The sequence below is a fragment of the Diadema antillarum genome, unplaced genomic scaffold (assembly GCF_040938485.1).
Source record: "Diadema antillarum isolate AM-2024a unplaced genomic scaffold, OU_Dant_1.0 scf00000101, whole genome shotgun sequence".
Lineage (NCBI taxonomy): Eukaryota > Metazoa > Echinodermata > Echinoidea > Diadematoida > Diadematidae > Diadema > Diadema antillarum.
Genome location: NW_027270990.1, coordinates 375,042 through 402,743, shown reverse-complemented (window position 1 = coordinate 402,743; position 27,702 = coordinate 375,042). Strand labels below are relative to the sequence as shown.

At 37.7% G+C, this 27,702-nt stretch overlaps 1 protein-coding gene across 1 annotated transcript in view; it reads right to left on the bottom strand.

Annotated features, from left to right (window-relative positions):
• Positions 1–27,702, bottom strand: part of LOC139718896 (uncharacterized) — a 73,648-nt gene continuing 45,946 nt past the window's right edge. The window contains exons 16-25 of the mRNA XM_071630344.1: positions 27,103–27,180; positions 25,993–26,088; positions 22,882–23,214; positions 18,989–19,081; positions 17,623–17,685; positions 16,023–16,052; positions 13,705–13,923; positions 12,676–12,966; positions 11,080–11,247; positions 1–2,596 (exon numbers count right to left, since the gene is read on the bottom strand). Of these exons, the coding sequence (XP_071486445.1) occupies positions 2,567–2,596; positions 11,080–11,247; positions 12,676–12,966; positions 13,705–13,923; positions 16,023–16,052; positions 17,623–17,685; positions 18,989–19,081; positions 22,882–23,214; positions 25,993–26,088; positions 27,103–27,180 (1,401 nt within the window). The 3' untranslated portion in view covers positions 1–2,566. The remainder of the gene's footprint in view (positions 2,597–11,079; positions 11,248–12,675; positions 12,967–13,704; positions 13,924–16,022; positions 16,053–17,622; positions 17,686–18,988; positions 19,082–22,881; positions 23,215–25,992; positions 26,089–27,102; positions 27,181–27,702) is intronic.

Genomic DNA, 27,702 nt, shown 5'->3' with positions numbered 1-27,702 from the left:
TTGAGGAGAGAAGACAAAATCAGCTTGGTAGCTACAAATTCATTTGCAAAATTCATTCTGTGGTAAACAATGTTTACTAATGCTGCTGGGATGGAATAAATGTATCTACACTGGACATTGGCACCTTTAATGATCAGGCAGAATACAGTATTTATGTGCAACAGGTCTTCAGAGAGGATGTACACAAGGCAAAGCAGTTTGCTGTACAGCTTTTACACTGAAAAGGAAAAAAGCCCTATACATTTACTTTCCCTACACATTGCGGACAACCAGCAGAGCAGGCAAAGCACACTACCTTGTATGTGTTGTACGCAGAAATCACTGCAAGCTAAATCTGGAATGTTTTTTTTTTTTCAGTTTGAATTTCTTAATCACTGTAATCACAGGTAACATCTGATTTCTTTCATCACCCTTTACAATCGATTCATTGTTATTAAAGTAGCTCCTAGTCACCAATGAATTCTCCGGCATGATCTCAAATTTGGGGTTTCCTCTCAATGATATTTAGAACATTAAGATGAGATGTAGACACTATACTCCACATGTTCAAGCTAAACCAACAAGCAAGTCAGTGGCAGTGTTGTCCTCATATTCCATTTGGTATTGTTAAAATAAGAAAATGTCGATTAATGTTTTCCTTTTTCCTCACAAAACAGGCTCAATATAATTTTACATATTGAGTCTAATCTGCAGACACTTTTTCACTACAGATCAGCAAACTCATCCACTCCCGATTTTGCATTTCACTGATTGCCTCCATAAATTGCTGCTTTCTGTAGTCAATAACGGCACAAGAAAATGTGATATCAATTTTCCATTCCCCGCCCCCAAATCACCTCTAAAAAGACATTTTCTCCCGGCAAATGATGCTAACCATAGCTTAGTTGCCCGTTTCAATCATACAGAAAGAAAGAAAGAAAGAAAGAAAAAATATGATGGGATTGTGAGGACATGCAGTGAGAATTCTCAGCACGACCTAGTCAGCACTTCAACACAATCACCTCAACCAGTACCAGTAAACGTAGCTAAACAGGTCTCGACAGTAGCACTCTCGGGAAAACCTAAGCCTGAGTAACAGGAATGAACATGTGAAAATTTCCTTCAGTTGGAAACTTTTGTTTTTTCCAAGCACATTTTGCATTACACACTGGGATAGACAGAAAAGGAGAAGGGAAGGGACGGTAGCTCACAGGGAGCCGCTGGAAAAACAAAAAAATGTGAGAGGTAGTTGTAATTTTGTGGAACTAGCATTTACTGTTCAAATCTCTGGAAATCTTCTGGCTGCTTGCTAAGCTTCTAATTCATTCTAGAGAACATACAGTGCAAATATCAGCCCCTTTCCTTATATAGATGCCTGTGATGCTTTAGTTGTGACCCTGACCAAAAAAAAAAAAAAAAAGAGAGGCTACAATAAGCTATTCGTACTTGTAAAAGACAAAATTTAATTAACACTAAAATCTCTTCGTGATAATAATGAATCAAATTAAAGAAGCCTGAAATGAGGCACTGGCAAATGGCATCCATCCTTGTTGTACACAAAATGAGGACTCCTCATTCATCGGCCTACCACCTGATGCAGACTTGGCAAAAGGAATGCAAAGAAGTAATCACCTTGTCAGATTCCAGTTTCTCGTCACAAACAAAATAATTCTAAACTCCTTAATAAAAGCCAATATCAATGCAGTGTGAATTTGTAGATGATTTCCTTTCAATGAGAAGGATCTTTGACCATGTATAATAGATGCGTACATCCTAGCACAGAAGGAGCTTGTACTGTGTCTGCAGTTTTGTACATATACCTTTGATTGAAGTACACAATTGCACACTGATGTGTCTGAATGTGTAAGATTAACACGAAGACGAAGGACTACTGGTACATAAAAGAGATTATTGTAGTGCTCGACAGAATACGGTGGAAGCGCTTTAATTCACTGTGACGATAAATATGAGAATATTGATGCACATGTAAAACACATTGCATCAATCTTCTCAGTAATCATGCCTATATTAAGGCAAAAAAAAAAACCTAACAAAATTAGTAATATTCATTATTCAATCTCAAAATGAAGCAGTTGAATTTCTATCTGAGCACATCGGTGACATTTTGGTAAATTCTGCCAGTTTCTGTAAACATCAGACACAAATCAAATTCAAAATTAAAAAACATGAAAAAAAAAAGAGAGAAGCAACTTCCCTGACTAATCTACATCCATAAAGGACATAATACTTCATAATACCATCAATTTCTCAAATATGAAAGAGAAACCTACTCCCTTGGACTGTACGACTGAGAGTATACATGCTCCACTACTTGATATCTCTGTCGAGAGAGCTCATATGTTTTGTTTCGCTTCCTCGTTAGGATTAACATGCATGCAGTTATCTACAAAATTAATACACATTTGATATGGCTTCAGACGTAGGCCTGTTTTCTGCTGATTATGAGTTGCATTGTTAACTCTTAAGTCGTCTCCTGCTGCTGTTGGCATCGTTAAGGTGTGTTACATTTCTTGTTATGTTTTTTGGTCTCCACAACGTCAACTGTGCGGCCGGTAAGCACTGCCAGTTATACTCCTGTGCCATCAACTTGCTTGGCCTGTATTCAAAAGAAATAAGGAGAGACAAAGAAGAAGACATAATTATAACAACTGATTATTCTGAGCCTGTATGTGCTGATTATCACACAAAAGCTAGACAAAAGCTAAACATACCATGTTAAAAAAAAAAAGAAAGATCCAGTCAGGAATGAACACTAGTTGTCACCACTTAGAAACTTAGCATGTAGAATGAAATTGCTGAAATCGTGGTGACACATGATCAGGAGTCTGAGGCAATGCCATGTTTGAGGGAATGCCATGTACGATGACATACTAACATTTCAGTGATTAGATGAGATACATCGGTTTGATTTCATTCGCAAAAATATTGATCTCTTGCCCATATCTTACTGCATTTATGGCATTCAAGTTTCACTAAGAGAGGACATCTCCAGGTCATTTCCTATCTATTCTGATCTTTTTACTGGAGGGACATCAGTGTTTGAGGCAAGTCAAATGTATCTGACCTAACATATTGTGTTTAATCAAGCCATTTACCAATCTTTGAAAGAAAGTAACTGCACAACAACAAAAACAACAACACCAAAACAAACATGATCTTCATTGATACAAAAAAATTGATCAGCATTTTGAATGTCTCATTGTTGAATGATACTAAACTTCCGTCTATAAATTGAGAGACCGAGTGAAAAATCAAGAAAATTTTGTCACTCAATGCATACAGCAGTAAATTCTAAAATACAAAAGTTTAGGAAAAGAACCCTTGGATGCCCCATAGAACAAAATTATCTTTTATACCCCCCCCCCAAAAAAAAAAAAAACCCAACAACAACAACAACTTGGTGGGACAAAAATTAGTGTTGCCCCATGCATATGAATCATGAGTGTTTCCATTTTGAATGATTTAAATAGGATTAATTGAATTATTCAAATGAAAAATAGAAGGATAAAATCAAAGATCAGTGAATCTAAACCAAAACTGAATGAATAATCAAATCGAACCAAATTCATATAAATGCAAGTTCTTTAAAAAAGGTGACAACAGAAGAACTTAAGAAAAGTGTGAAAGCTGTCATTATTGGGCACTGTCTGAACAGTTTCCTAAAGCCAAACATTCTTTTCGGCACATCACAAAATATTCATTGAATTCTCCCTAGCTCTCTATCAAAACCCCTAGGTACTGAATACCTGGGGAAAAAAAATCTGAAATATCTGAAATGACGATTATAGACTTGTCAATTTAGTAATGAATGTGGTAACACAGATGTGGATCTGAGGAAAAAAAAAATGTTAAGAACTTAAAATTGGTTTAATGGACAATGCTTTAGACCCTCAAGCTGTCTGGTGCATGAGACCCTGGTGCTGTCTGGTGCACAAACCCCTCAACAATACATTCCAAAAATTACACCCCCTCTGACATGGCTGCAAAAATAAGCGCTTGGTATGTGCAAACACAATGAACATAAACCATCAATTCTAGTATCATGTATTCACCCCATTAGGTAAGATTGTGGAGGTAACATACAATGTAGGTGGGAATATATTACTGGCAGTTTTCCCATGAGGAGTTATAAAGCTGACACGAAGGAATCTGCTCTGGGTAGTTGTGAATGCATTTTTAGGTAAAATTATGTAAATGGGTTATTCAAAAACCAACCAGCAAGTGGATAAACCTGATTGATTACACGATAATGGACCATTTGAAATGTTCCCCCATAAGCAAAACACTCTTGGATGTTCTTCCTTCAAATGACTTTTTCACATTAAGCAAAAATAGCAAACAACAGAGCAACTGCATGTTATGTGCAATTGATATAACACTTTCTTGTATTTTTTTCCCCCTGAGCTGCAAGCTGTGCCACGCATAAATTGTAGCATGCACAGAAATATAGTTCTGGGAAGCCATGTGTAGTAATATGCACAATAAAGAGGCTAAGCTGTCACAATTGTGCATGCCACAAGCTTGTAGGTGATGCTAGGAAAAATGTTCCAGATTATTTTTTGTCATTCAGTGCACGAATGTTATAACAAACACGGTTAAAATGGAAATCTCAGTACAACAAAATCTAAATTCAGGCCCAAAAATTATCTATATTTCTTTATACACTAAACTGTTTGGCTAAAACGAAATCTTGAAATAATGAATGAAAACTGCCGGTCTCGAGGACTTCATTATAATGGGAGTGCACTGTAGCAGGTAAACAGAGTGTTTTATCATCACGGTTTTGAGGTTATATATCTCTTAATTAAATACCGGTAGTATTGTATCTTTTGTGTGATACACCATTCTGTATGCTTCCTTACACATCGGTCATCATCTATGCAAATGAGAGTGTTTCTAATTCCTAGTAGTTTGAATTCTCATCATTCCCACATGATAATGTTGCACGAGCAAAAGTGGTGTCCTAACAAATACCAGTAGTGATAGTATCTATTTATCTATTATTTACCTGTTGGTTTACATCAAATCGAAAAAGAACCTCTCAAAACAAAATAAAGTAACAATACAACCCAAATAAAACTACAGATAAGATGAAATGATATGTCAACAACCATGCACATAGATGAATTAACAAACATACACAAATTATTGAAATGAATGCACTTAACTATGAAAAAATGTAATACTATTTAATCATAGAAAGTTGAAATGATAGAAATGAATTTGTGATTTTTTTTTAAGTTAATCATAGAAAATTGATATTATAGAGATAAAGCAAAGTTAAAAAAAAAGTATCTCCCTTCGTATCAAATTACTCACTGGCTAAGACAGCCAGAGATTAAACTTCTAATTCCAAGAATGAACACAAACATATGCCACATATAACAGTTATCAACAATTACAACAAATGAAACACAGAAAACAAAAACATGAAAGTTAGCTAAGGGTCACTATCTCAAAAGTTAATGACCCTTTGAATCAGTGAAAGCAACTATTTCTCCAAACCTGAAGAATCATTGAAGCAAGCTAACACCTATCATGACACAACACTAAAAATTTGGAACCTGACTGCAGAAAATGGAAAGGGTGTGTCAGTCCAAAACATCGGGCAAGAAAAGACGAGGAAAGAAAGTACACTTGCCTGTTGTTCAAACTTTCATAAAACCTAGCACAAAATGAAATTTATTTGTGCATATATAATCAACATTCTCATAAAATGTTAAAATACTGCACACCGAAAAGAGTAGCAATGAATCATGTCATACATGACTGATATAAGATTGCCATAATATCTACTGAAAATGTACTTGATTTTTTTTTTTGTAGCTATTACATGATACTGATCTATTAAATGAACACAAGCCTCATTAACTGATTTCTTTATATGTATTTTTATTTACTTATTCAATTTATTTCTTTTTAATGCAGTGTCCCTTACACTATGCTGTCTACAAACAATTCCTCCAATAAATTTGTCCCACATAAAACTTGTTTCTTCATGAGCAATGACCTCGGGTACGAAGTAGGAAAAAAGCATACTGGGTATTTTTCTTCTGGGAATAAAAAGTCCTTAAATTTTTGTTTGGCATGTTTACTCATGAACTCCCCCCTTTGTTTTTGCTGACCAGCTGTCACTCAATGCTGACCAATGACTGTAGAAGCTGATCGTGAGGTCATTAGCAATCCCAACCATGTTGCTGTTACGAGGGATCTTGAAACTGGAATTCGACATCTTCTGGTGCAGCAGAAGATGGGGCTGGCAAAGAATGCTACACAACTCTGGCAACCCGCATTGCTTCATGAACATGAACAGCGAAATGATGACACATGCAAAACAGGCTATGATAGAGTGAAGGATTGAGTGAGAGATGGAATGATGCCTTGGCAGATGAAACAATGAGAGGAGCATGCATTTGGAAGCCAAAGCAAATGGTGATACAATGGGACATTCACGACAATGAAATTGAAAGACATCAACTGTTTCGTTTTTGCTTTGACGCTAAATTGAAGCAATCGTGGGTAGTGGAAGGATTCACCTCGGAAACAAAAAAACTTTTTGAAACTGTTCCATTAATTCCCTACATCCGGTTCAAATTAATCGGCACTATGGAAAACATCCTCAAATCGAACAAGGTCCTGTACCTCCTCATTTGCAGCGTCGGCTAGTTGCAATTCTACCTGGCTTTCTGTCAATGAGGTACTGCCAAGAGCCTGTTTCAGAGGGGATACGGGGGAGGGAAACAGAAGAGAAAAACAGGGGAAAATAAAGTCCCACAAAATAAAAGAGTTTAAAAAAAAAATAGAACAGGCGAAAGGAGTAAAAGGAAAGCTGCCAATTCCTGAAAATGCTTTTTTTCTTTTATTTTTTGTGCGTGTCTGTTTGGTGCTGTGTTATTTCTTGAGAACTAGTATTAACAAAAAATACTAATATCGACACCCTGAATATTTCCTTTGAAATTTGTGCAACTATACAGGAATGGAAGTAAGTTCATGCATGACCCTTGACATAGTTGTTGATGGTATAGACAATCCTTTTATATGAATTCCAATACAGTCATGCAGAGTGGGCATTCCACACAAGCTTTGCGATGGATCTTTTTTTTTTTTTTTTCCTCCGAGGTGGTAGTGGGGCAGTAATAGTGAAACACAGTGGATACAACATAAATGAATGATACGTTCAACTCTGACAGTGTGAAATGGATGGTTCAACACTTTTATCAGTGGTAATGCAAGCACTCACACTGGTAATAACTTCACTTGTAATGGTTTGCAGGTATATGACAACAGCATATCTGAATGGGAAATTTCATCGTTTTTCTGTGCTTCCATTTGACAACATGAAATGACTCAAGAATTCACTCACTGGCAATGCATACATACACACCAGCAATTTGCGTTGATTTTACTTATATATTTAAAGTTTTCACACACATGAGGCAAGTGGTACTGAGAATGGGATGTGAATGCTATACCTAATCCCCTCCCCCGCCCCCAAAACATACAAACGGCTAAGACACATTTTCTTCTTTCTCTCTATTTTTCCCCATTTTTTTTCTCTGTTCATAAGCAGATAGGCCTTGTTGAATAATCATGTGTCTTCTCTGAAATCAGACTGCTCACACTTTTTGCAAAAACAAACTAACATGCAGACTGAATGATCACAGAACTTTGTTTCAATTTCTCAAAATGCTACCAATGTCTTTCCATTTCTCTCTTTATGTGAAACCTCTCTCCCATTCACATATGTTTTGTCTGTGCACCGAGTATGAAATTTACCAGAGTTATCATTTTCAGTACGAATGAGGGCACGTGGGTGCACTTCCATGAGTAACAGAAGACATAACAAGGACACAATCACCCAAACATACAACATATGGTAGCTTTCCCTATCGATGAACTTAAAGCTTGTCATTGTGTTGGCATTGTCAATGGCAAGGTCACCGTCCATGGTCTGGTAAGTGCTAACTACCACCATCTCCAACATTAAATATCATAGCATGGGTTGTTTTATGTCTATTTTCAATTTTTCTGATGTTGTAGACTTTTCTGCATTCAAATGGCTTTCTACAAACTCTCTAGTGTCAATCAGTTCTGTCGATGGGATGGATGTCACTGACAATTAAATGTCACTCCTCAACATGAAAACGCCATTATTTAAAGTCACTATTACTTCTAATTCAAATGCATATTTTGCAATACTTGGGGGAGGGGCTTCATTTCAGGTTAGTTTGTGTCATTGGTTGTTATTGTTGTTGTTGGTTGTTTTTTTTGGGGGGGGGGGGTGGGGAGAGATTTCATGTCTCATTAAATTTAATTTTAGATGTAAAGATAACAAAGGAGCTTATGCTCAGACAGGGAGAGTTGAGGGCATAAATACTGATGAAACAACTAGACCTGTATCTACACGCACACACACACACACAGAGGTTAGGATTTACTTCATTTCAATCGAAAAAGCAATTACCCAAGTCTATGCCAGGACTAAGAGTTGCTGTAAAGTGGGGGGGGGGGGGGGGGGGGGGGGGGGGAGAGGAGCACCACTTTGTTCGGTACTTTTTCTCAAGATTTCACTTCCCTATAACCAAACAAATGTATCTATATATTTTGAAGGATGCCGTGACAGAAAGACATAAGACATCATCAAGTACATACTTTGTACGTAGACATCTTTCAAAGGGCCATGAATACATTCATTTCTTAGTATTTCTGCCACATGGTACATGCCCTCACTGAAATTGAAGTTGTTCGTTCAGAATTCATTATCCCAGTCAGACTTGGTTCCCTTCACTCTCCAATGTATCAAGGCTTAGATCTCTGCACCTCACTTCACGCTTGAATTCCGGTGTACTGCAGAAGTACCACTATGCTGTTCAGTGGGTAAAATTCATGTAGTCCCTAATAATGAAGAGTTTGAGCATGCATAGAGCTTTTGTACCCTATTGCAGGCCATGCTAGTCAACCCATTGCAAAATTTCAAAGCATTAATGCAGAAAAAGAGAATGATCTAACATCATCTTTACACTACTTGCTTAGCACCAGATATACCAGCTGTAAAGCAAAAAAAAACTAGATATATCGCTACGGCTACTGATATGCCTCCGCCATAATGCATGGTTCTCCTAATAGGTCTATAGTACAATGTCTTGACAATGTGTGATGACAGTTTCACACAATTGGCAAAATATTAAAATGACAGGTTTGACACAAATGTGCTGAATGTTCACTTTCCTAGAACTAGGTTCAATTGGATGAATGATTAAAATGTCAGAGTGCAGGTATTTGGGGAACTGATGATTTTTACTTGACTTTTGACCCATTTATAAGTTTATGCATTGAGTAATTTTCAAGGTATTGAGAAAAAGTATAATTTCAGTAGCAAATGGGAAAATAGCATTATCTAAACCTGGCCTTTGACCTTTGACCTCACAGTTCCAAAGAGAATCACTGTTAGGTTGAACATGCATAAATATGTAAGTTTCATGATGATACCTTGAGTTACTTTCGAGATATGGAGGAAAAAGTGCAATTTAGCACTTTCACTTGACCTTTTACCTTTTGACATTTGACCTTTTGGCAAGGAACTTCCCCAAAAATATATATTGGGTAATACATGCCATACATCAAGTTTTTAAAAAAAACAACCTTCAGGCATATTGCATTTTAAGGAAAGTAGTGATATTTTGAGGAGTTGACCTTGACCTTTGACCCCCCTGACCTTTGACCCATGACCCCCAACTTCCCTAGATAATCACTGCCCATCGGTACAAGCATATATACTAAGTTCCATGAAGATACCTTGAACCATTTGCGAGATATGGAGAAAAACATGAAATTTCAATTTTTTTCACAAAATAACCTGTGACCTTTGACCTTTGACCTTTGACCCTGTGACCCTAAAATCCACACAAAGTATTATCCCCCAAGGATATACCTTCATACCAAGTTTGATGTAAAACCACCACACGGTTCTTGAGATATCGACAAAAACAAAACGGGACGGACGGACGGACGGACGGACAGACGGACGGACGGACGGACGGACGGACGGACGGACGGACGACCCGAAAACATAATGCCTCCGGCCACTTCGTTGCGGAGGCATAAAAAAAAAAAAAAAAATGAAGAAAAAGGTAGAATATGAAAATAAAATACACTAGTTCTATCACTCAAAGAATGCGTAGAATCAAGCATTTAATTCAAACAAAATTGCTTTTGACTTATGCAACGTGTTTTCCACAAGACCATAGATGCAGCTGAGGTTTGTCTGTGCAGGAACCAAGCAAACCCAACATCACATGCAAGGCCATCACAAAATGGATGATGCATGCTGCAGTGAGTGCTGACATCACGCACACAACCAAATTTGGGACATCGAGGGAACTCCTTGGCCGACCAACATTTAAAGGACAAGTTCACCTTCATAAACATAAGGATTGAGAAAATGCAGCAATATTAGTAGAACACATCAGTGAAAGTTTGAGGAAAATTGGACAATCGATGCAAAAGTTACGAATTTTTAAAATTTTTGTGTCGGAACTGCTGGACGAGGAGACTACTACAGCTTGTGATGTCATATGAGTACAACAGTATAAAGAAAATGTAAAGAAAATGCAACATATTTTCATTTTTTTTTGCATAATAAAAGAGCATTTGACTTGCCTCTTTCTAAAGGTAGGGGGAATAATATTACCCATGACATATGTCGGTAACGAGTCAAGGGAATGTGTACTTTTTTCAAAAGATGAAATTTTGCAAAATTCTCTTTTTATTTTCCTTATATTGTTGTACGCATGTGACATCGTGCACTGCAGTAGTCTTCTCATCCAGCGGTAACTGCACAAAAACTTAAAAAATTCATAACTTTTGAACGGATTGTCCGATTTTCCTCAAACTTTCAATGATGTGTTCTACTAATATTGCTACATTTTCTCAATCCTTATGTTTATGAAGGTGAACTTGTCCTTTAAATTCTCTGTTCCCCTTTACCACTGCATTTCCCTTACCAAGCAAATCTAGGGGCTGAAAGAAAAAGAAAAAAAAATGTGAAGGCGAAAAAAACAGGACAAGAGCAAAACTTACATCTTCTTTCGCACCGTTCTGCATCTTCAGCTGAGCAACGGTCTCCTTCTCCACGGTGAGGGCGGACTGCGTCTTTTTCAGCATGGCCTGGAGTTTGGCCGCAGCCTTACCCAGGTCCTGGGTTAGGCCCTTCTCTTTCTTTAAGCTCTCTGTCAATGTGCTGATCTCCTGATTACCAGGGGAAGGGGACAGAGAGGAATATTATGACAACAATTTACCATATTCCTTCTTCTAGTGCTTTCATCGAGCACTATCATTTTATGTCGCTTCTGTTTTATATTGCATTGTATAACATACAGTATGTCAAAAAAAAAAATTACAATCGGATTTTCGCATTGATAACACCCAATATGATTAAACCGTCTAAATGCTACTTCAGGGTCTTAAAATATAACATCTTAGCTCTATTTTGCAGAAGACCCCATTCAATTTGGTAAGCGGTCACAGAGAAATGTGGATTGTTGTAAAGGCATGTCATGAGTCTGATTCTTCCAAGTTCAGCACTTGGATGCTCTTGGAACTGCATATTATTGTATGAACACAATAGACGGAACTTGGAGGGAAGAGATTCCTGACATGTTCCTCATTTCTCTTTAACCACTGAAGCAAATCGAATGGGGTTTTCTGAAAGATGTGGGCAATGAGTTAGAGTTTCATCCCCTGAAATTGTATTTGGATTGATTCACTATTTTTAAAGTTATTGTTGAAAAGGGTACCATTGTAATTTTTTTGGGGGACATATGGTATATATATATTTTTTGCACATGTTAGATCATGCATGTTTCCCTTTCTTATCAATGAAGAATTTTGATGATGTCTAGGTAGTTCTTGTTAGGTTGACACTGCCATTGGCTCAGGTCGTCTGTACTCCTATGCATTGGGAGCTGCAAGTAAAGTTGCCTTATGCTCAGTCTTACTTCACTTTTTGCAAAAAAAAAAATAAGGTTCAAGTCTTATTGTCAATAAACACAAGTTTTCACATTAGTGTTCAATCTCAGTCCTGCATGCATCATAATGGGCAGCATCTATCCCATAATCTATATGCAGTGACATACAGGTAAAATACAAGTGCCCTGTTTTGTTGTGTGAAAACTTTTTTTTTTTGCCTTTTGCAACACATAGAATGTCAGTGACAAGTAAACTGAGCACAGGTTTTGCAAATATTTTTCTTTGCATGATATATGGGGATATCAAGTGGCATAGACTGACTATGTACATGAAATAAAACAAAATGTACCAGTATGCCCTACTTTACTTTTCCTGGGTCCCGTTTCATAAAACTTGTTATCAGTAACAACTGCCACATTTCTATGACAAATCTGCTCTCAGCCAATCAGATGCAAGGATGTCAGTAGCTTATAACGACTATCGTAACTTGTTATCAATAGCACGCTTTATGAAACGGGATCCAGGTATGCATCACCACAAGACATGGTACAGACCACATGGTATTACAATACACACCAAACACAGCAAAGAACAAAGAACTTCCACTTTGACAGTACATTTGGCCACACACAACAAGTAAATGAAGTGGCCACCTAACCACTGAAAATCAAGATTTGTTTTGTTTTGTCCTTTTCATGGCCATCATACCTTCTGTTGAGCTGCTGTCTTTTCCTCAGCCTTGGATAGGGCTGTCCGAGCTTGTGCCAGCTCCTCCCCACCGGCTGGAGCTGTCTTGGAGGCACCATCCAGCTGCGCCTTCAGCGCCTCCACCTCCTTCCCAGCCTCCTGGGCCGCGGCCCTGGCTGCCTCCAGCTGAGTCGCCGACTCCTCCAGCTGCTTGCGAAGGGAGGTGGCCTCTGTCTGGCCGCTCCTGGCCTCCTGGAGATCCGCCTCCAATCTCTTCACCGCCGCCTCCGAGGACGCCAATCTGTTTTTGGTCTGGCACAAAATAATAGTGGAGCAGATCACAATTAGATCATCTCATATGTTTATTACAAATCATTTTCTACATGAAACGGTTCATCTTTTTCAAGCCAAGGTATATTGTATACACCTTCTCAGTACATCTCTTGCCATGCACTAAAATACGCTGAATTTACCCATTTCGTTAAAGCTTGAGAACTTAGGATCCAATCACAAATGATTTGTAGTAACCACTGGGTATCACATGATGTCTTCTCTTTGTTTTAATCAGATCTAAATACTTCAACAATTAAGAAATAGTGTGAAGGTCTCGAGGCATTTCTTTTCACACAAGTCAGTTTATCAGCTACGAAACCACAAAGAAGCCAACGAATACCGGTGTATATATACACATAAACAAAAATTCCCAAATCAGAGTAACAAATAAAGAGTGAACACCGCTTAGACACACATGCAACCGACAGAAAAGCAACATGCAAGGGGCACTACAAGAACTGGGTGGAATTAGCAGAGCGGAAGCAATTTGTCGAATTGAGAAAAAGAGAGAGAGAGAGAGCCTGTTATTTGACAAGGGTTGAGGTCAGAGTAGGGTGTCAGTATGACACGTTTCTTGGGATATCTGCTCATTCAAACTGCTCTGCATCCGATCAAGAGGAGTCATCCCTAAAAGGGGGGCGACGTCACCGCCCCCTTTGCAGGGAGAGCTGGTCTGGAGGTGGAGACGCTAGGATGGCGTCTGGGATGAAGAGCTACCTCTGCATTCTCCTCCTCCTTGTCGTTGCTCTGCCCTGCCCGTAGGTTGGCCGCCTCCAGCTCCTCCTTCAGCTGATGGAGCTGGCTCTTTAACTCCACCAGCTCCTGGCTGGTGGTCTCATAGCCGGAGGCCGCTGCCTCCTGATCCTGCCGCAGCTTGCCTATCGTCGCGTTCGCCTCCTCCAGCTCCGACGCCAGCCTCGCGTTCTCGCTGGAGGTCTGGAAAATGGGAGGGCGAACAACGGAAGAGAGAAAAAAAGATGTTGCTTTCGTTCGTCGAGACAGAGCCGCTCACCAGAAAAGATTTGTGGCATGCATTTATTGAAGCAAAACATAGTTCTCAGAAGGGCTCAAAATTCATCTTCCATCATTTGGAATTTGCTCACAATACACTGAAAGGGCCTACCAAGAAACTTACCACACTGACATGGTTTGCCAGGATAATGATTTGGAGTATTTTGAGATCAAATGTGTGAAATAATAAAAGTCGTTGTACCCGACTTTATTCCTAAAGCGCCCTACCCATTCAGTAGTGGGTACGTATGAACGCTACTTGTATGTGATGATCGAATCATGCCCTACCAGTACTACTGAGTTGCATGCAGCTAATAAGCTGCATGCATGCACTGCACTCTCATGTGCGACGGATACTACTATGGCCCGGTATACTTAAGTCAATGTAATTGAATATAAAACTTCACGAAGCAACCACAATCAGGTAAGCTTCGAGATTGTAGTACTTACGGCAAACCCTTTTGGCTAATATTCCGCATTTTCTCATCATTACCCAACAGAAATTGTGTTGATACAACTGTACAGCACCATTTCTGCATTTGTGTGTATTTTAGAGCAAAAATTGACAATTCTGCAGTGCAGGCATATGAGAACTATGTTTTTACTTCAAAGAAGACTGAAACTTCCATTTTGTTACCTCAGTGACTCAGTGAAAGAGGCACCAAGAAAAGATTGTTAAGCAACTATGCAAGCTTCCTGAACAAGCAAATGGGAGGAGTTGGAGAAGATGGAATATGCTAAAGTTCAACCTTCACGTCCAGGAGTGCAGAAAGTTATAGCTCTGCACACATGCAACAATCCATGCACAGACTTGTTTAACCCTTTCTTCCGTTCTTTCTTCATGTATGGCTGTGGAGACTTACTTCCCAACACTGCACAGGTGTCATATGCATCAAAATTCAACCCCACAGTGAGGATACAGAAACCTTTCAAGCTTTAGCATACACTACCAGACACACTACTACATGGGCCAACATTCTACTGCGTAAGTGAGTGGGGAGAGTTGGGTTCTGAAAATCACAGACATTTACTCAAGTATGTTTAGTATATCATGTGGTGAATTAGAAATGATGAATATAAGGGGGGATGGGTGGGTAGGGGGCATGTTTTGGGTTAATGCTAATATACAGATGAGCTAAATGCTGGGGAAATATATGAGAAATTTGATGTGTAGATACGTTCACAAATTGGGAAAGATATGTTTGAACTTATTTGCTTGCTAATACAGTAATTCCAAAAGTCACTGCACGTGTGAATACATTTTAGCTGTGTTAATTTCAGTGTGGCAATCAGCAATTTGTGCACACCTAGAACAGGATTTGGAACATTTGTCATGTCATTTTCAGCTAAAACTTGATCAATTTTATGAAAGGTGATAGGTAGAAAAAGAGAAAGAATCCTGAAACTATGCATGTTGTTCTGAAGCTGAATATATTTCAAAGCAGAGGGTATGGAGAAGATTCAGACAAAAAAAAAATTGAATTTGTTTCATTTTAGCAAAGTTAAGCCAATAAGAGCAGGGTGTGCTACAGTAGATTCTTTATATTAAACTAAAATCTGCAGAAATATACACAAAAGTAAATCACCACCTTCTTTAACTTATGTTTGATGACTGATAGCTCTGAATGATATATTTTGTAGAAACTATGAGGTTTTGTATGTAGGATATACGCAGAGAATGCTCTTGCGACAAAATTGGACTGCCACTATACTTTAAATATATCCCCAAACCAACATCATTCCAAAGAGATGAAAAAATACATATAACACACCCCTTGTACCAAACGAAGCTGCTCCTTGGTGACATACAGAAATTTGCAGATTTTTTTTTTCTTTTTTAAGAACAAGTGTTTGTGCTACAGTGAAAAAAAAAATCACAGCAATATGATAGAGGTCACTCTGCCAAATTTCCACAAAGACCACACAAAGTCAAGTAGATGGAAGAATATGTGAATGACGACTCATATAAGACAATCTAGCTACAGAGAGCTAGGGTGTACAGTGGCTACACTTTTCATGCTTACCATATCTGATAAACCCTTTTCTCTTGAAACCTAGGTGAAAAACATTTTGGCATGAATTGATGCAAAATAAGAAAACATTCATTCCTCTCTAAGCAGCAGTTTTTATCTATTTATTTGATTTTATATTTATTTTATTTTTGTTTTTTGCTATGGCGGATAAGTCTCATGGAAAATGTGCTTTTACATATAGCAATAATCAAAGAGAAACTTTTACGAATTGGTGATTGGCTCAGTAAGGTTGATCTACAAAAAGAAGCTTAAACATTTTCAGAGAAGTTCTTTCTCCATCATGTTATCAACTTAAGGGGAATTTTCTGGCATGCTTGTAGTCATGAATCTTTCATGCTTGGTAAGGCCCTCTACACATTATAATTTCCTCAAATTTGGGGCACTCAAGTGATGACTTCCCATGAAAAACTCCCTCCCCCCCCCCCTTTTCTATAGCTTTCAGCTATAGACCCCTTGAAATATTAGAAATGATCTCAGCAAGAATATACCCGAGCCCCAATGAGGAGCATCATAAAGGGAGCTTTGGTAATTTTTTCCCTTGGAGTATCACTTTTTGTGGTCAAGTTACATTCATATCTTTGGTCTTTTTAAGCCCTTGCTTACATGAAGAGGGTGTTGCTGTGAATTTTAGTATATGAAACGTTGGCATGTTTCAGAGGCAACCAAGGTACAGTATCGGGCAATGTCTTCTGACATATGAATGGGAGATGTGGGGGGGGGGGTGGTATCTCTGTCTCAGAAATAGCCAGGATAAATAATTCTCTTGGGTATCAAGGCATGAAAACTCTTCATATTTACAGTGCAATGCATCTTACATACTAGTTAACAAGAATCATTGTGTCTTTAATGCCTGCTGTGCATACAAGCATCGTTGTACCAAATGATCGAGTGTGTTGAGATCATGACAGTTAAAAAATGTTACTACACTAGTACTCTATGTTCTGTCTGAGTGGTGTGTTGTGCACAAACCAATGATTGGGTGGACTGTCATGGTTGTGCCCCCCATTCTCAATAACAAAATAGAAAATGATGATAATAGTGATGGGCAATTCACATGATTATATCTATAAACAAAATAAAAGAAAGCCAGGACAAAGATCATTTCCTGTGAGTTTTATAGCCATTTTCTATCATTCCGGTACTCTAAAAATATGCACGGTCAGTGACAGTATCCAGTGTAAATAACCACACACCATGGAAAAAAAATCAACAAAACTATTGGAAAAACAGCTCTCCATTCTATTTTACATTTTTATTTAGTTTTACAGTTCTGCTGCATACGTTCACAATGAGAATGACTCTCTCGAAAAGCCTGTAGGACCAGTAAGTAGTGTAATTATCTTTCAAGAAGAAAAGAAAAATCTGAAGATCCATTCATTCTCAGTAAGGATAAACTAGATTCAAGACTGTCACTCCCAGCAAGACTTAATATACAATCTTCACAAAGGCTATGAACACTAAAAATCAATTTCAAAATCTGACATGAATGCAACATGCTGCCTGGCAATTTTTTTGTGGTTTTGTGATGAAAGTCACACAAATAGGCCTACCGGTACTTGTTTAATTATCTAAGCTGAAAAGCACAACTCACCTGTGATGTACTCGATGTCAGCGTATCCAATTCGTCTTGTAATGTCGCAACTTCCCCTTTCGCCTTGTGGAGACATCGAGATAGGGAGACAAAGACAGAAAGATAGAGGGAGAGGGACAGGGATAGGTTTGCAGAGCAACAGAAAGTTCATGCCAAAGGGTCAAGAGGGGTCAAGGGTCAATGTAGTGATTTCATGCGTTCACACTCGACACATAACTGGCTACCCTGAACGTGCAAGGTGCTAGCTAGGCATGCAAGGGAGGAGGTGCTTCAGCCATTTAAGCCACTTAAGTCATGCAGAAGAGAACACAAAAGCCTGGATGATCAGCTTCTTCTTTGCCTTTCTTTCGGAGCATTATCATATATCTTCGCAACAATTTGGCTCATTCGTTACTCAAATTACACACTTTTCTTGCCAGCAACTGGTGTGTATATAAAATATAAATTTTCTAAGCTACATACAAATACACTGCCAGACAAACATCAAAATATGTATACCATTCATTTCTAAAAGGCCTTTCTTTTTTCCTTTTTTCTTTTCTTTTTTTTGCCAAACTGGTCAAAGTTCATCATCCAAAAAGAAATTATGCAAACTTTGCAGCAGACCACACAGACTTTTTTAATGTTGAAAACTTGTATATTCTGTAGATTTCTCAGGACATTTGCTCTCTCAGGAGTGCTAAAACACATATACATCAAGTTTATACTTAAAGAGAAAAATCTTAAACAGCAATAGCCATCAAACACCGATACTGACAACCCGCTACATGTATCCTTGAACGCCAAGCTACTGCAAGACATAGTTAGCAACATAATCAAAGAATTGTAAACTGAAGCCTAACATACATTGTAATTTTACAGCTGTGCCAAATGGCATATGCTAAGCACAAGCACAGGAAAATAAGCAGAATTCCATCAAACTGATTGTCATCACTTTTACGAGAAAACATTTCAACAATGAACATGTAGATGTCCCACATGACCCAATATCCCATATCAACGTTACAAAATACAAGGTCAGGGAGAAGAAAAAAAATAAATACTCAGTGTGCCTGGAAGCTAAGCTACATACATCTTTAAAAAATAATAAATAAATGAAAAATGCTAAGAGTAGATTGACACCCAAAGTGCACAGGAAGGAGAGAGTGTTAAAAAAAAGACAAGCTAAGTAGTGCAGTAAGGAAGAGACACGCATGTGGTGGACTAAATGTTTCTACGCCCACTTATTTCATAGAGGATAGCAAGATTGAGGGTGGGCCCGACGCTCAGGGCCCAATACTGTGGGCCCAATGTGGTGGGGGGGCTCCCAGTCAAAGGGGTCCCTAACCACAAACCATGGGCCACCAGATTCTTTTGGGCTACCTACCTGGCCCAGGCTGGATTCTGTCTGTTTTAGTCTCTCCTCCCACTTGACTTCTTCCGACTCCACGCTGTTTTGGAGTTTGTTGAGGATGCCCTCCTGTAGACGATGGGATTAGGAGTGGGGAGATGGTGAGACAGTGTTACATCAAGTGACAGGTCGGGCAGTGTCGTACAGTAAACTACACATTTTCACAAGCAATACCGAGGGTGATATCATGAGTGAGGCATTGCATTACCTATTGAATCCTAAATACACTTTGTGATAATCCTACCCTGTTTGTTTGTCACTCCTGGCGGTCACTGTATCAGCATCAATTGCCATATACCATTCACCTAGGCAATATTTGCCTGTGATTACCGTGATTTCAATGGAATATAATCAGAAAATATACACTAGAGTCCTCATAGGTAATACAGAAAACAAGAGACGAGTGACTTTAATCATTCACTTCAGCAGCCCAACCATATCTCATGCGTGGGGGGGGGGGGTGCAATCTAAAGAAATGCAATTTAATAATGAATGAAGAATGTTTGCAATATTCCCTGGACAAAATGATATAACTGGCATATACAATGAGGGCCATGAAACTCCCGACCAAATAAATCACGTAACCCAATGGTACACCGCAACACAATTATAATGAATGCTTTGAAATTACTTAGGTTTTTTTCCTTATCCTCATAACTGGGCTTGTAATGCTTACAACCACCACTACTCCATTGCCTGAATATCAGGCACTGTTTATGCCAATTACAACATACTGCAGTGATTGCAGTTTCCATAACAACAGTCAGACAACAACCAATCAGCTGTGAGTATGGTGCTTGTAAGTGCACAGTATCCATGATAAGTCTAACTTGAAGTGATTGTAAATTATTGAGAAAAAAAATTGCAACAAAATGACCAGATCACAATCATATAGAACATCATGGTTACTGCTGATATTCTGCATAGTACGGACGTGCACACAAACTGTTTTCACTTTCGTGAGGCTGCATTGGTGGTCAGTGCGTGCCACGCCCTCTTGGGTTCACGAGGCATGGCAGGGCTCAACATTAGCAGTGGCCCGGTGGCCCAGGGCCACGAAAAAATGGTGTCGCGCGATTAAATTCATCTTTTCACGGCCCTATTGGTCGACTAAGATTCAAAATAGATTATTACTTTTGCTTTTATTTCAGATCACACATATCGGTATCCATTTTAGGCACCAAAATTTCAGATTCAAAGATTTTAATGGTCTTAATGGGCCACCAGACACCAAAAAAGAAAAAAAAAAAGTGTTGAGCTCTGCATTGGTAAACTGTCTGTTAACAATGCCAATAGCACTGTTATATTTAGTTCCCAGTGGGTTAATGGCAAACATTTCATAACAACACTTCAAAACCACACTAAAAAACAAAAACACAAAAAATACACACATATTTCCATGAAAAGGATTCAAAACTGAAATTACAGGTGTTAGAAAGACTAAAAGAAAATTGAACAAAATACACATAAACAGAAGAATGATTTCAGCTTTTTCCAGGCTTTTGGCACATTTGATGTTTGAAACTCACAAATGTACAGCAGTTAACATGAGGTGGGTGAAGACCACAATTCAACATATCTGGTAGTGATTTCATTTTAAGTGGTGATGATAACAATCAAATTTAATGAGTATCATACTCAGTACCTTCTATTATCAAATATCTTTTTAATGAAAGAATGGCAATTCAAACATAATCAATATTGAAATGTGCAATAACAAAACCTCACTAACAAAAATCCTGTTGCAAAGTAATCACAAATGAAGAATATAAATTCATCTATAAGACAAGAATATGCACTAATATATCTGTACTTTTGAAAGAATTACACACACAGAACGATATCATGACTTTAGTATAAGAAATCATAGCAACTATATACATACAAACAGAAAGTCACACATAAATGAAATAAAACCGTCAAATTACATTACCATAATGTATATGCATGCACACACATACAAGAAGAGCTGAAATACAGGTGCAACACATCTGAAGATTGTCAATCATATCCAATACTTTTCATAAGATAGTTGATTATGAATTAAGGATACAGTATATTACTGATAATGGACAGAGATACTTGGCAAAAGCAAAGTAAACTTGATCTCAGAAGCATCCGTCAAGTAGTAGTTGTAGTAGTAGCATTTTACAGCAGTCGCTCTACAGAACTCTGATAGTATAGAAGAGTACTGCTACATAAAAATATGAACACACTTTAATTGTTTGTTTCTACTTTTACATTCCTTTCGTACATAAATGTGAAGAACCTCTTTAAGAACTGAAGAAAAAATTGGCCACTCAAAACTTTTTTCATTCAGATCTGTATTAGACAGTGGATTAATTAGTTTCAAATGGACTCTTGTAAAAACATGTGACACCAAGTCACTCTGTACAAAACAAATTCATTTCTTTCCAGTCCCTTGCCCTGTGGTGTATCAGTGTTTAAGATAATAAGAAACTTGTAATTAAGTACATAAGTATGTTTGTGCGTGCGTGCGCCCGAGCACGCACATGTGCATATGAGTACCAATGAGCATGCATTTTTTCTTTAAATCATGTGGGTTTCATGCAACTACTGGCATTCCACTGCCTACATTTAACACAAACCAGAAATGTGATTTCGCTTCTTTCAACAAAATAATTCTCTACAAATCTACAGCTTAAATGAAATGCACAGACAAGTCATCATTATGTGATGCTCAAATTTTCACAAAACCAGTTTCCAGTGACAACAGTGGTGCTTTTCAACATTCAATAACAGAGGGAGCCTTTTTCTGAGAACAAAATTCAAATTTCATTTGTCTGAAAGCATGTGTAAAATAAACCAGTTTTAGTTCTGGCAGGCAATCTGCTCTCTAAGTGCATGAAACATATAGCATGCAAGTCATTTCTATCTTGGAGAGATACTCAGTTTAACTTAATTGTCTGCTTTTAATATTTGAAACCACAGTAATGGAAAAGAGAAAATATACCTTGTATTTGGTAGAAACAGTGCTGATCATGGCTTTTAGTTTTAAGAGAATCATTGGAATGGAGACTTTCACCCCTCTCTTTTAATAAAGTAAATTTTCAAGATTATTTATGCAGGATGTGAGGGATCAACTCAGCATGGAGCTCTTGCCACTGGAAATCTGCTTTGAGGATGCGCACTGCAGATGAGTAACTTTCTGTCAAAATAAGATTTGAGCACTTCAAACTCAACTCATACCAAAGTGTACTACGTCAATGGCAAACAGCAAACTATGATGGTGCAAGCTGCATGGTCTACTCTTTTTTTTTTTTTTTTTGAGTACTTTTAGATAAGCATTGGATGAAAGTAAAATGTTTTCATTTCTTATATCAATATGATCCCAGGACCCACTCCCAATGTGTTAGCCATCCCATGTAACAAAATGTAATTTGCATATGATTATTGCTTGACAATACATATCTATGCACAGAGAAGTGATAAATGATATTGAATTTTCATGCTCATATTCAATTACATAACTTTGAAAATCTGGATTTCTTGCAATTGTGCCTCCAATTTACAGCACGAGGAAAAACCCTAAAAATAATTTAAGATGTATGATACATTCAGGATCAATTTTCATTCAGAATGATAGGAAACACATCTTTTAATTCCAAGCAAAACACTAACTCAGGCAAACAGGTAGCTAGTACACATCAACACAAAACCCATAGAAAAGAAAAGTAAATAAAACAAAACAAAACAAGGGCTACCAGAGCAATCAACATCCACACAATTTAGCCAGTTACTGTTTGTTAGTGAGACAGATTCACAATGCATGCGTTAAGACTACATGTATGTATTCCATTCCGATGCAGTCCCCCAGTAATGCTGTAGCAAGCAGGTGGTATGCTTACTGTTTCTCTCAGTGCCACCTCATAGTGCTGGCACTGGATGGTGAGACGACTTCGCTCCTTCTCCGCCTCCTCCAACCTTGCGGTCAGTCTCTCCTCCACCTCCTCTGCCCGTCTGGTCATCTCCCTATTCTCTGCCTCTAGCCGCTCCACGGCCTCCACGCTCTGGCCAGGGTGGGACTCCCCCGCCGCCCGCTCCGCTGCGGCTGCCTTGTCCCCGAGCTCGGTGCACTGGGAGCCGAGCCGCTCCTTTTCCGCCTCCAGGGCTTGGATGCGCCCCCTGTAGCGCTCCTCTTCCGACTCTACACTCTTCTGGAGCTTGTTCACCATGCCCTCCTGTAACAGCAACCAGTTCGACCAGTAGGAGCCCTTTTTGTCCAACAATTTGCGGGGGGTTTCATTCATTTTGTTTGTTGGGTGTGGTTTGGTTGGGTTTGGTTTGGTATTCACAATGTTCGTTAAAAGCCACAATGCAGACGAAACAAGACAGACATGGAGTGCGTGAGACGAAAGCGTGCAGTTTTATATAGAATCACAACAACTCAGAGTTAGTGAAAACTTCATGCAGTATAACGCTCAAAGAAAAAAAAAATCTGACTGCATAAACAAAGAAATGCTATGACCTTTGACAACTGACAGTGCAACAGCAACATGCTCTGACTTCTCATGATTTGCTTAACTCCCATTACACAAGGATTTATACAGATTTCAGCTCAGCGCTTTTTCAGAAGTGACAGTTCACCAACAGACATCTCACTGCTTTTGGAGAAGCCTGAATGAGCAATCAAGTCACAAATCAATCCTTAGCAAATTTTCATTCTACCTCCTGAAAAGAGATACAAAGTCTCTGCAGTTTTAGATAGTTCAAAACTACTATCAAACACCAGTCGCAAACAAGTCTTATGAAAACTTGACAGGCACATACGTTGAGGCATATGAGAAAGTTTTGTGGGTTTCAGTGATTACCCAGTGAAAGCACAAGCATGCATTACAGTTATTCTTCCTTCGATGCATCTTTAGACACTACTTTAGCTCTCTGTCAGGGTCATTTACTGCTACACATGCTTTGACTTGGTTGAACAATGATTATGTCTAAAAAAATATGAATACAATTCTGACACTACAGCAATTTAATGGGACACACTGCTTTATCGATCACACATGATTAGGTTATAAAAAAGAGCCTATGACTACACATTGATTAATGACTGTTAAAAAGTGTCATTTACACATCTTGCATGCATGGCAAAAGAGATATACAAACAAATAAAACAGCAAGTAAATGTATTATTCTATTTGTTAAAGTAAAATATACTCTTTTAAGATCCTCCAAAACAACTTCATACAAAGTCTTTGAAATAATATTTTGATAACTAAAGATAACATAAATCAGGATACTTCCACAAATATTTCGTGAGGTTTCTATTTTCGCAAATTTCGCGAGTCAGCTGCTATTCGCAAAATTAAAGACACGCGAAAATATTGACTCTGATCCAGATGAATGTGATGTATGCGTATACATTTCTCCATTCAGTACAGGACTCCATGATCGCGAAACCACCCACGATATCGTCGGGAAGTCTTGATTCGTGAAAATTTAGACTCGCTAAATATATCATATGGCGTATACAGTAATCTGCTGCAGATAATGTATTACAAACACATGCTCTCCTCACAGTCCCTTACAAAACTCAACTGCAGGTGTTTTTATTTCTGCATTTTTGTAGGCTTTCATAATTATAGGAATATGTTATGCTTGAAATAAAAACAAAACAAAACACAATATACATGAAATATCTAAACTGCATATCAAAAAGTATAAATCTAGTTAAGGAGTAAACCAACTGAACAGTTTTACCCTACCAAATGATATCTTTAGAGGTAGTGTTACAGGAAATGATCGTAAAGAATAGATGCATCATACAACACTTGACGCAAATGATAGAATAACACACCAACATGCTAAATACATACAAACAGAAAACACTTATTAATATCAAGCAAATATAAACGAGTAAACAATATACACCATGCTCTTACAAACTGAATTCCAAACAATCACAGTAAATAGATACCAGGCAAAGTATATGACCTGTTAAAATGCTTTGTCACATTCTTCAACATATATCAGGTTGAATAACAAAACTCGACAGAAATGTTTACATTTGAACATGCTCATTGACAATTTCTTTTTCCCCTTGCAAAAAATCAACAAACAAATAAAACATTTTTCTAATGCAGGCAATCAAACCTCAAGACTTTGTACAGAGCACAAGCTTGTTTGGGTCTTATATTAATCAAGTGAAACATATGTGGACAATCATTTATGACATAATATGAACATGTGATATCGACACAAGGGAAATTTTTCATCCAAACTTGATAAAAAGTAGAAATATAATAAAAGAAATCATCTCATATATACAACAACTCTAAAATCAAAGATCTGAGAAAAACCAAGTTCGATGACTTGTTTGAAATATGAATATATTCTCTATGATTAAAAACTGTAGAAAATACTCAAGATATGTTTCACACGTGTGTACTGAATAATCAAATATCATATTTGCACATTTGACTGACATAGAATTATGGATGCAATAAAATAAAATGAGTTGATTGAAAGAAATATATACAAAACATTAGATATGCACAGCAAAGAAAGTTTTTTTTTTCTTTCCTTAAGAATGCTTACATTAAAAGAGCCAAATAATACTAAAAAATACCTTTTGTGTTGTCGATAATTGCCCTCGCTAACTCTCTCGCTTCTTCTATCCTATCTATCTGTGTATCTATCTTTTATTCTTTTCATCCTGTTTCATTTCTCTCCCAGGAAGCACTTTTGGCATTTGAAATGTTCTCTCTTGTTTATTTGTTTGTTTGTTTGTTTGTTTGTTTGTTTGTTTGTGTGTTTGAAGTAAAAAATGATGTAAACATTAACTATACATGTACTTATTAAAGAGATACAGCTCACCCACTTTCCTTTGGTTTTGTTTTATGTTTATGAGTCGAATCGTAACTGAAATGATACACCTTACTTTGCTGGAAAACCAACAACCAGTAATATCCTTCTTTCTGTCTCATTGGAATAGAAACCTAAGAGGGGGTACTTACGGTTTCGGCAAGCACGGACTGGTAATGCTGGCACTGTGACGACAGTTGGTCCTTCTCTGCTTCTAGCGTGTTGATCTTCAGGGCATATTCCTCAGCCTGACATCATGACAGCAAGTGAAGAGAGTACACAGAGGTAGACCATGGCAAGAATGATAATCAAATAAAGAATATGAAGGGGAAGAGGAGGAGGAGGAAAGGAAGAAAGAAAGAAAGGGGATGAAGAAGAGAAGGAGAAAAGAAAAAAAAAGAACATGGTGATGAGGATGTTGATAGAGGAGAAGAGGAGATATACAAGACACCACACAGTAAAAATGAGTAAAAGAAGAGAAATAGAAGAGAAATAAGAAAAACAAAGACAAAAGGGGAGAAAAGGAATATCAGGTGATTAAACATACAAAGGAAAAAAAAAATGAACCCAAAATGTGCTTTTGTATATCTGTTTTTCGGGTTACCATAGCAAAACAAAACAAAAATTGTCTTTCAATTGAACCCTTTGAGGTTCATATAACTAGTTGCTTGTTCTGGTTGCTGAATTAGTAGAAACCTTTTTATTGCTAATCTAATACCCGATTATCTATTGGCAACACACTACAGATGATCAAAGTACATATTTCTCTCTAAAATTGGCACATTTTTTACACTATTCTTGATTTTGTACATATTTTATAGATTTAACCAATTCTATCAACTATTCCAATATAAGATATGCAGTGAGGATCAAAGCTGTCTATGCCATGACATGATAACTTCTGCATCAAATGTTCCTGAGGACTTGATGAGTTACAAGACAAGCACAGTGGAAAAATTATGATTTTTAAATTACATCAAAAAGACACTAATCATCTATGTTCATACACCTCAAAATGGCCCTGATCCAATTGCTTCAGTTTATTTTCTATCTAGTGGAAGTCTAAAATCATGGTACATTTGATATTAGCGAATAATGCACAAAGGGCCAAGGTCTGTCACATCAAGAATCTTGATCACCTGGCCGATAAACACTTCATATACCTCAATCTCACCCAAATACAACAAGTATGTCAATTTTCAAGCTTCTATGACTGCATAGATAGCCACACAACATAGTTAAACAGAGATTCATCAACTCACCTCTGAACTTGTGGAAGATTGTTTGCTAAGTACTTGTGCAGCCTCCTTCTCAAACTTACTTAACCAGTCCTTGTAAGCCTACACGAGATGGAGTAAAGACACACCAGTATCTTATGGTTACTAGGATTGTTTTTTCTGTCCTTTTCTTACACATCACTTCATTAAAGAAGATGCTAATTCACAAGGAGCAAGCAACCACTGAACATCACTTGAATGTCACCTTCTCACTAGACATTTCCTGATAAGGAAAGTTTCACGAGTCTCCAAAATTTACTGGTCCAAACAGTTACCTACAACACACTGCATGCATTATATGAAACTTGCACGACTAGCCTAGTAACAAACATGTACTGTAAGTATATGTGTTGAAAGAAAATGAAGCAATACAATTTTTGTATTGTCATTTGCTAAATATACATTCAAAAAAATACAACAAATATGCACAAAGTGAAGAACATAATTATGATAGCGAGATTACTATCATCATCACTGTCATAATAGCACCAATGAGAATATTAAATCCTAATTATAATCATGATTATAAAAATAAATGTACTGACTATAAGTAAAGTAAAGTAAAGTAAAGTATAACCTGCTGGT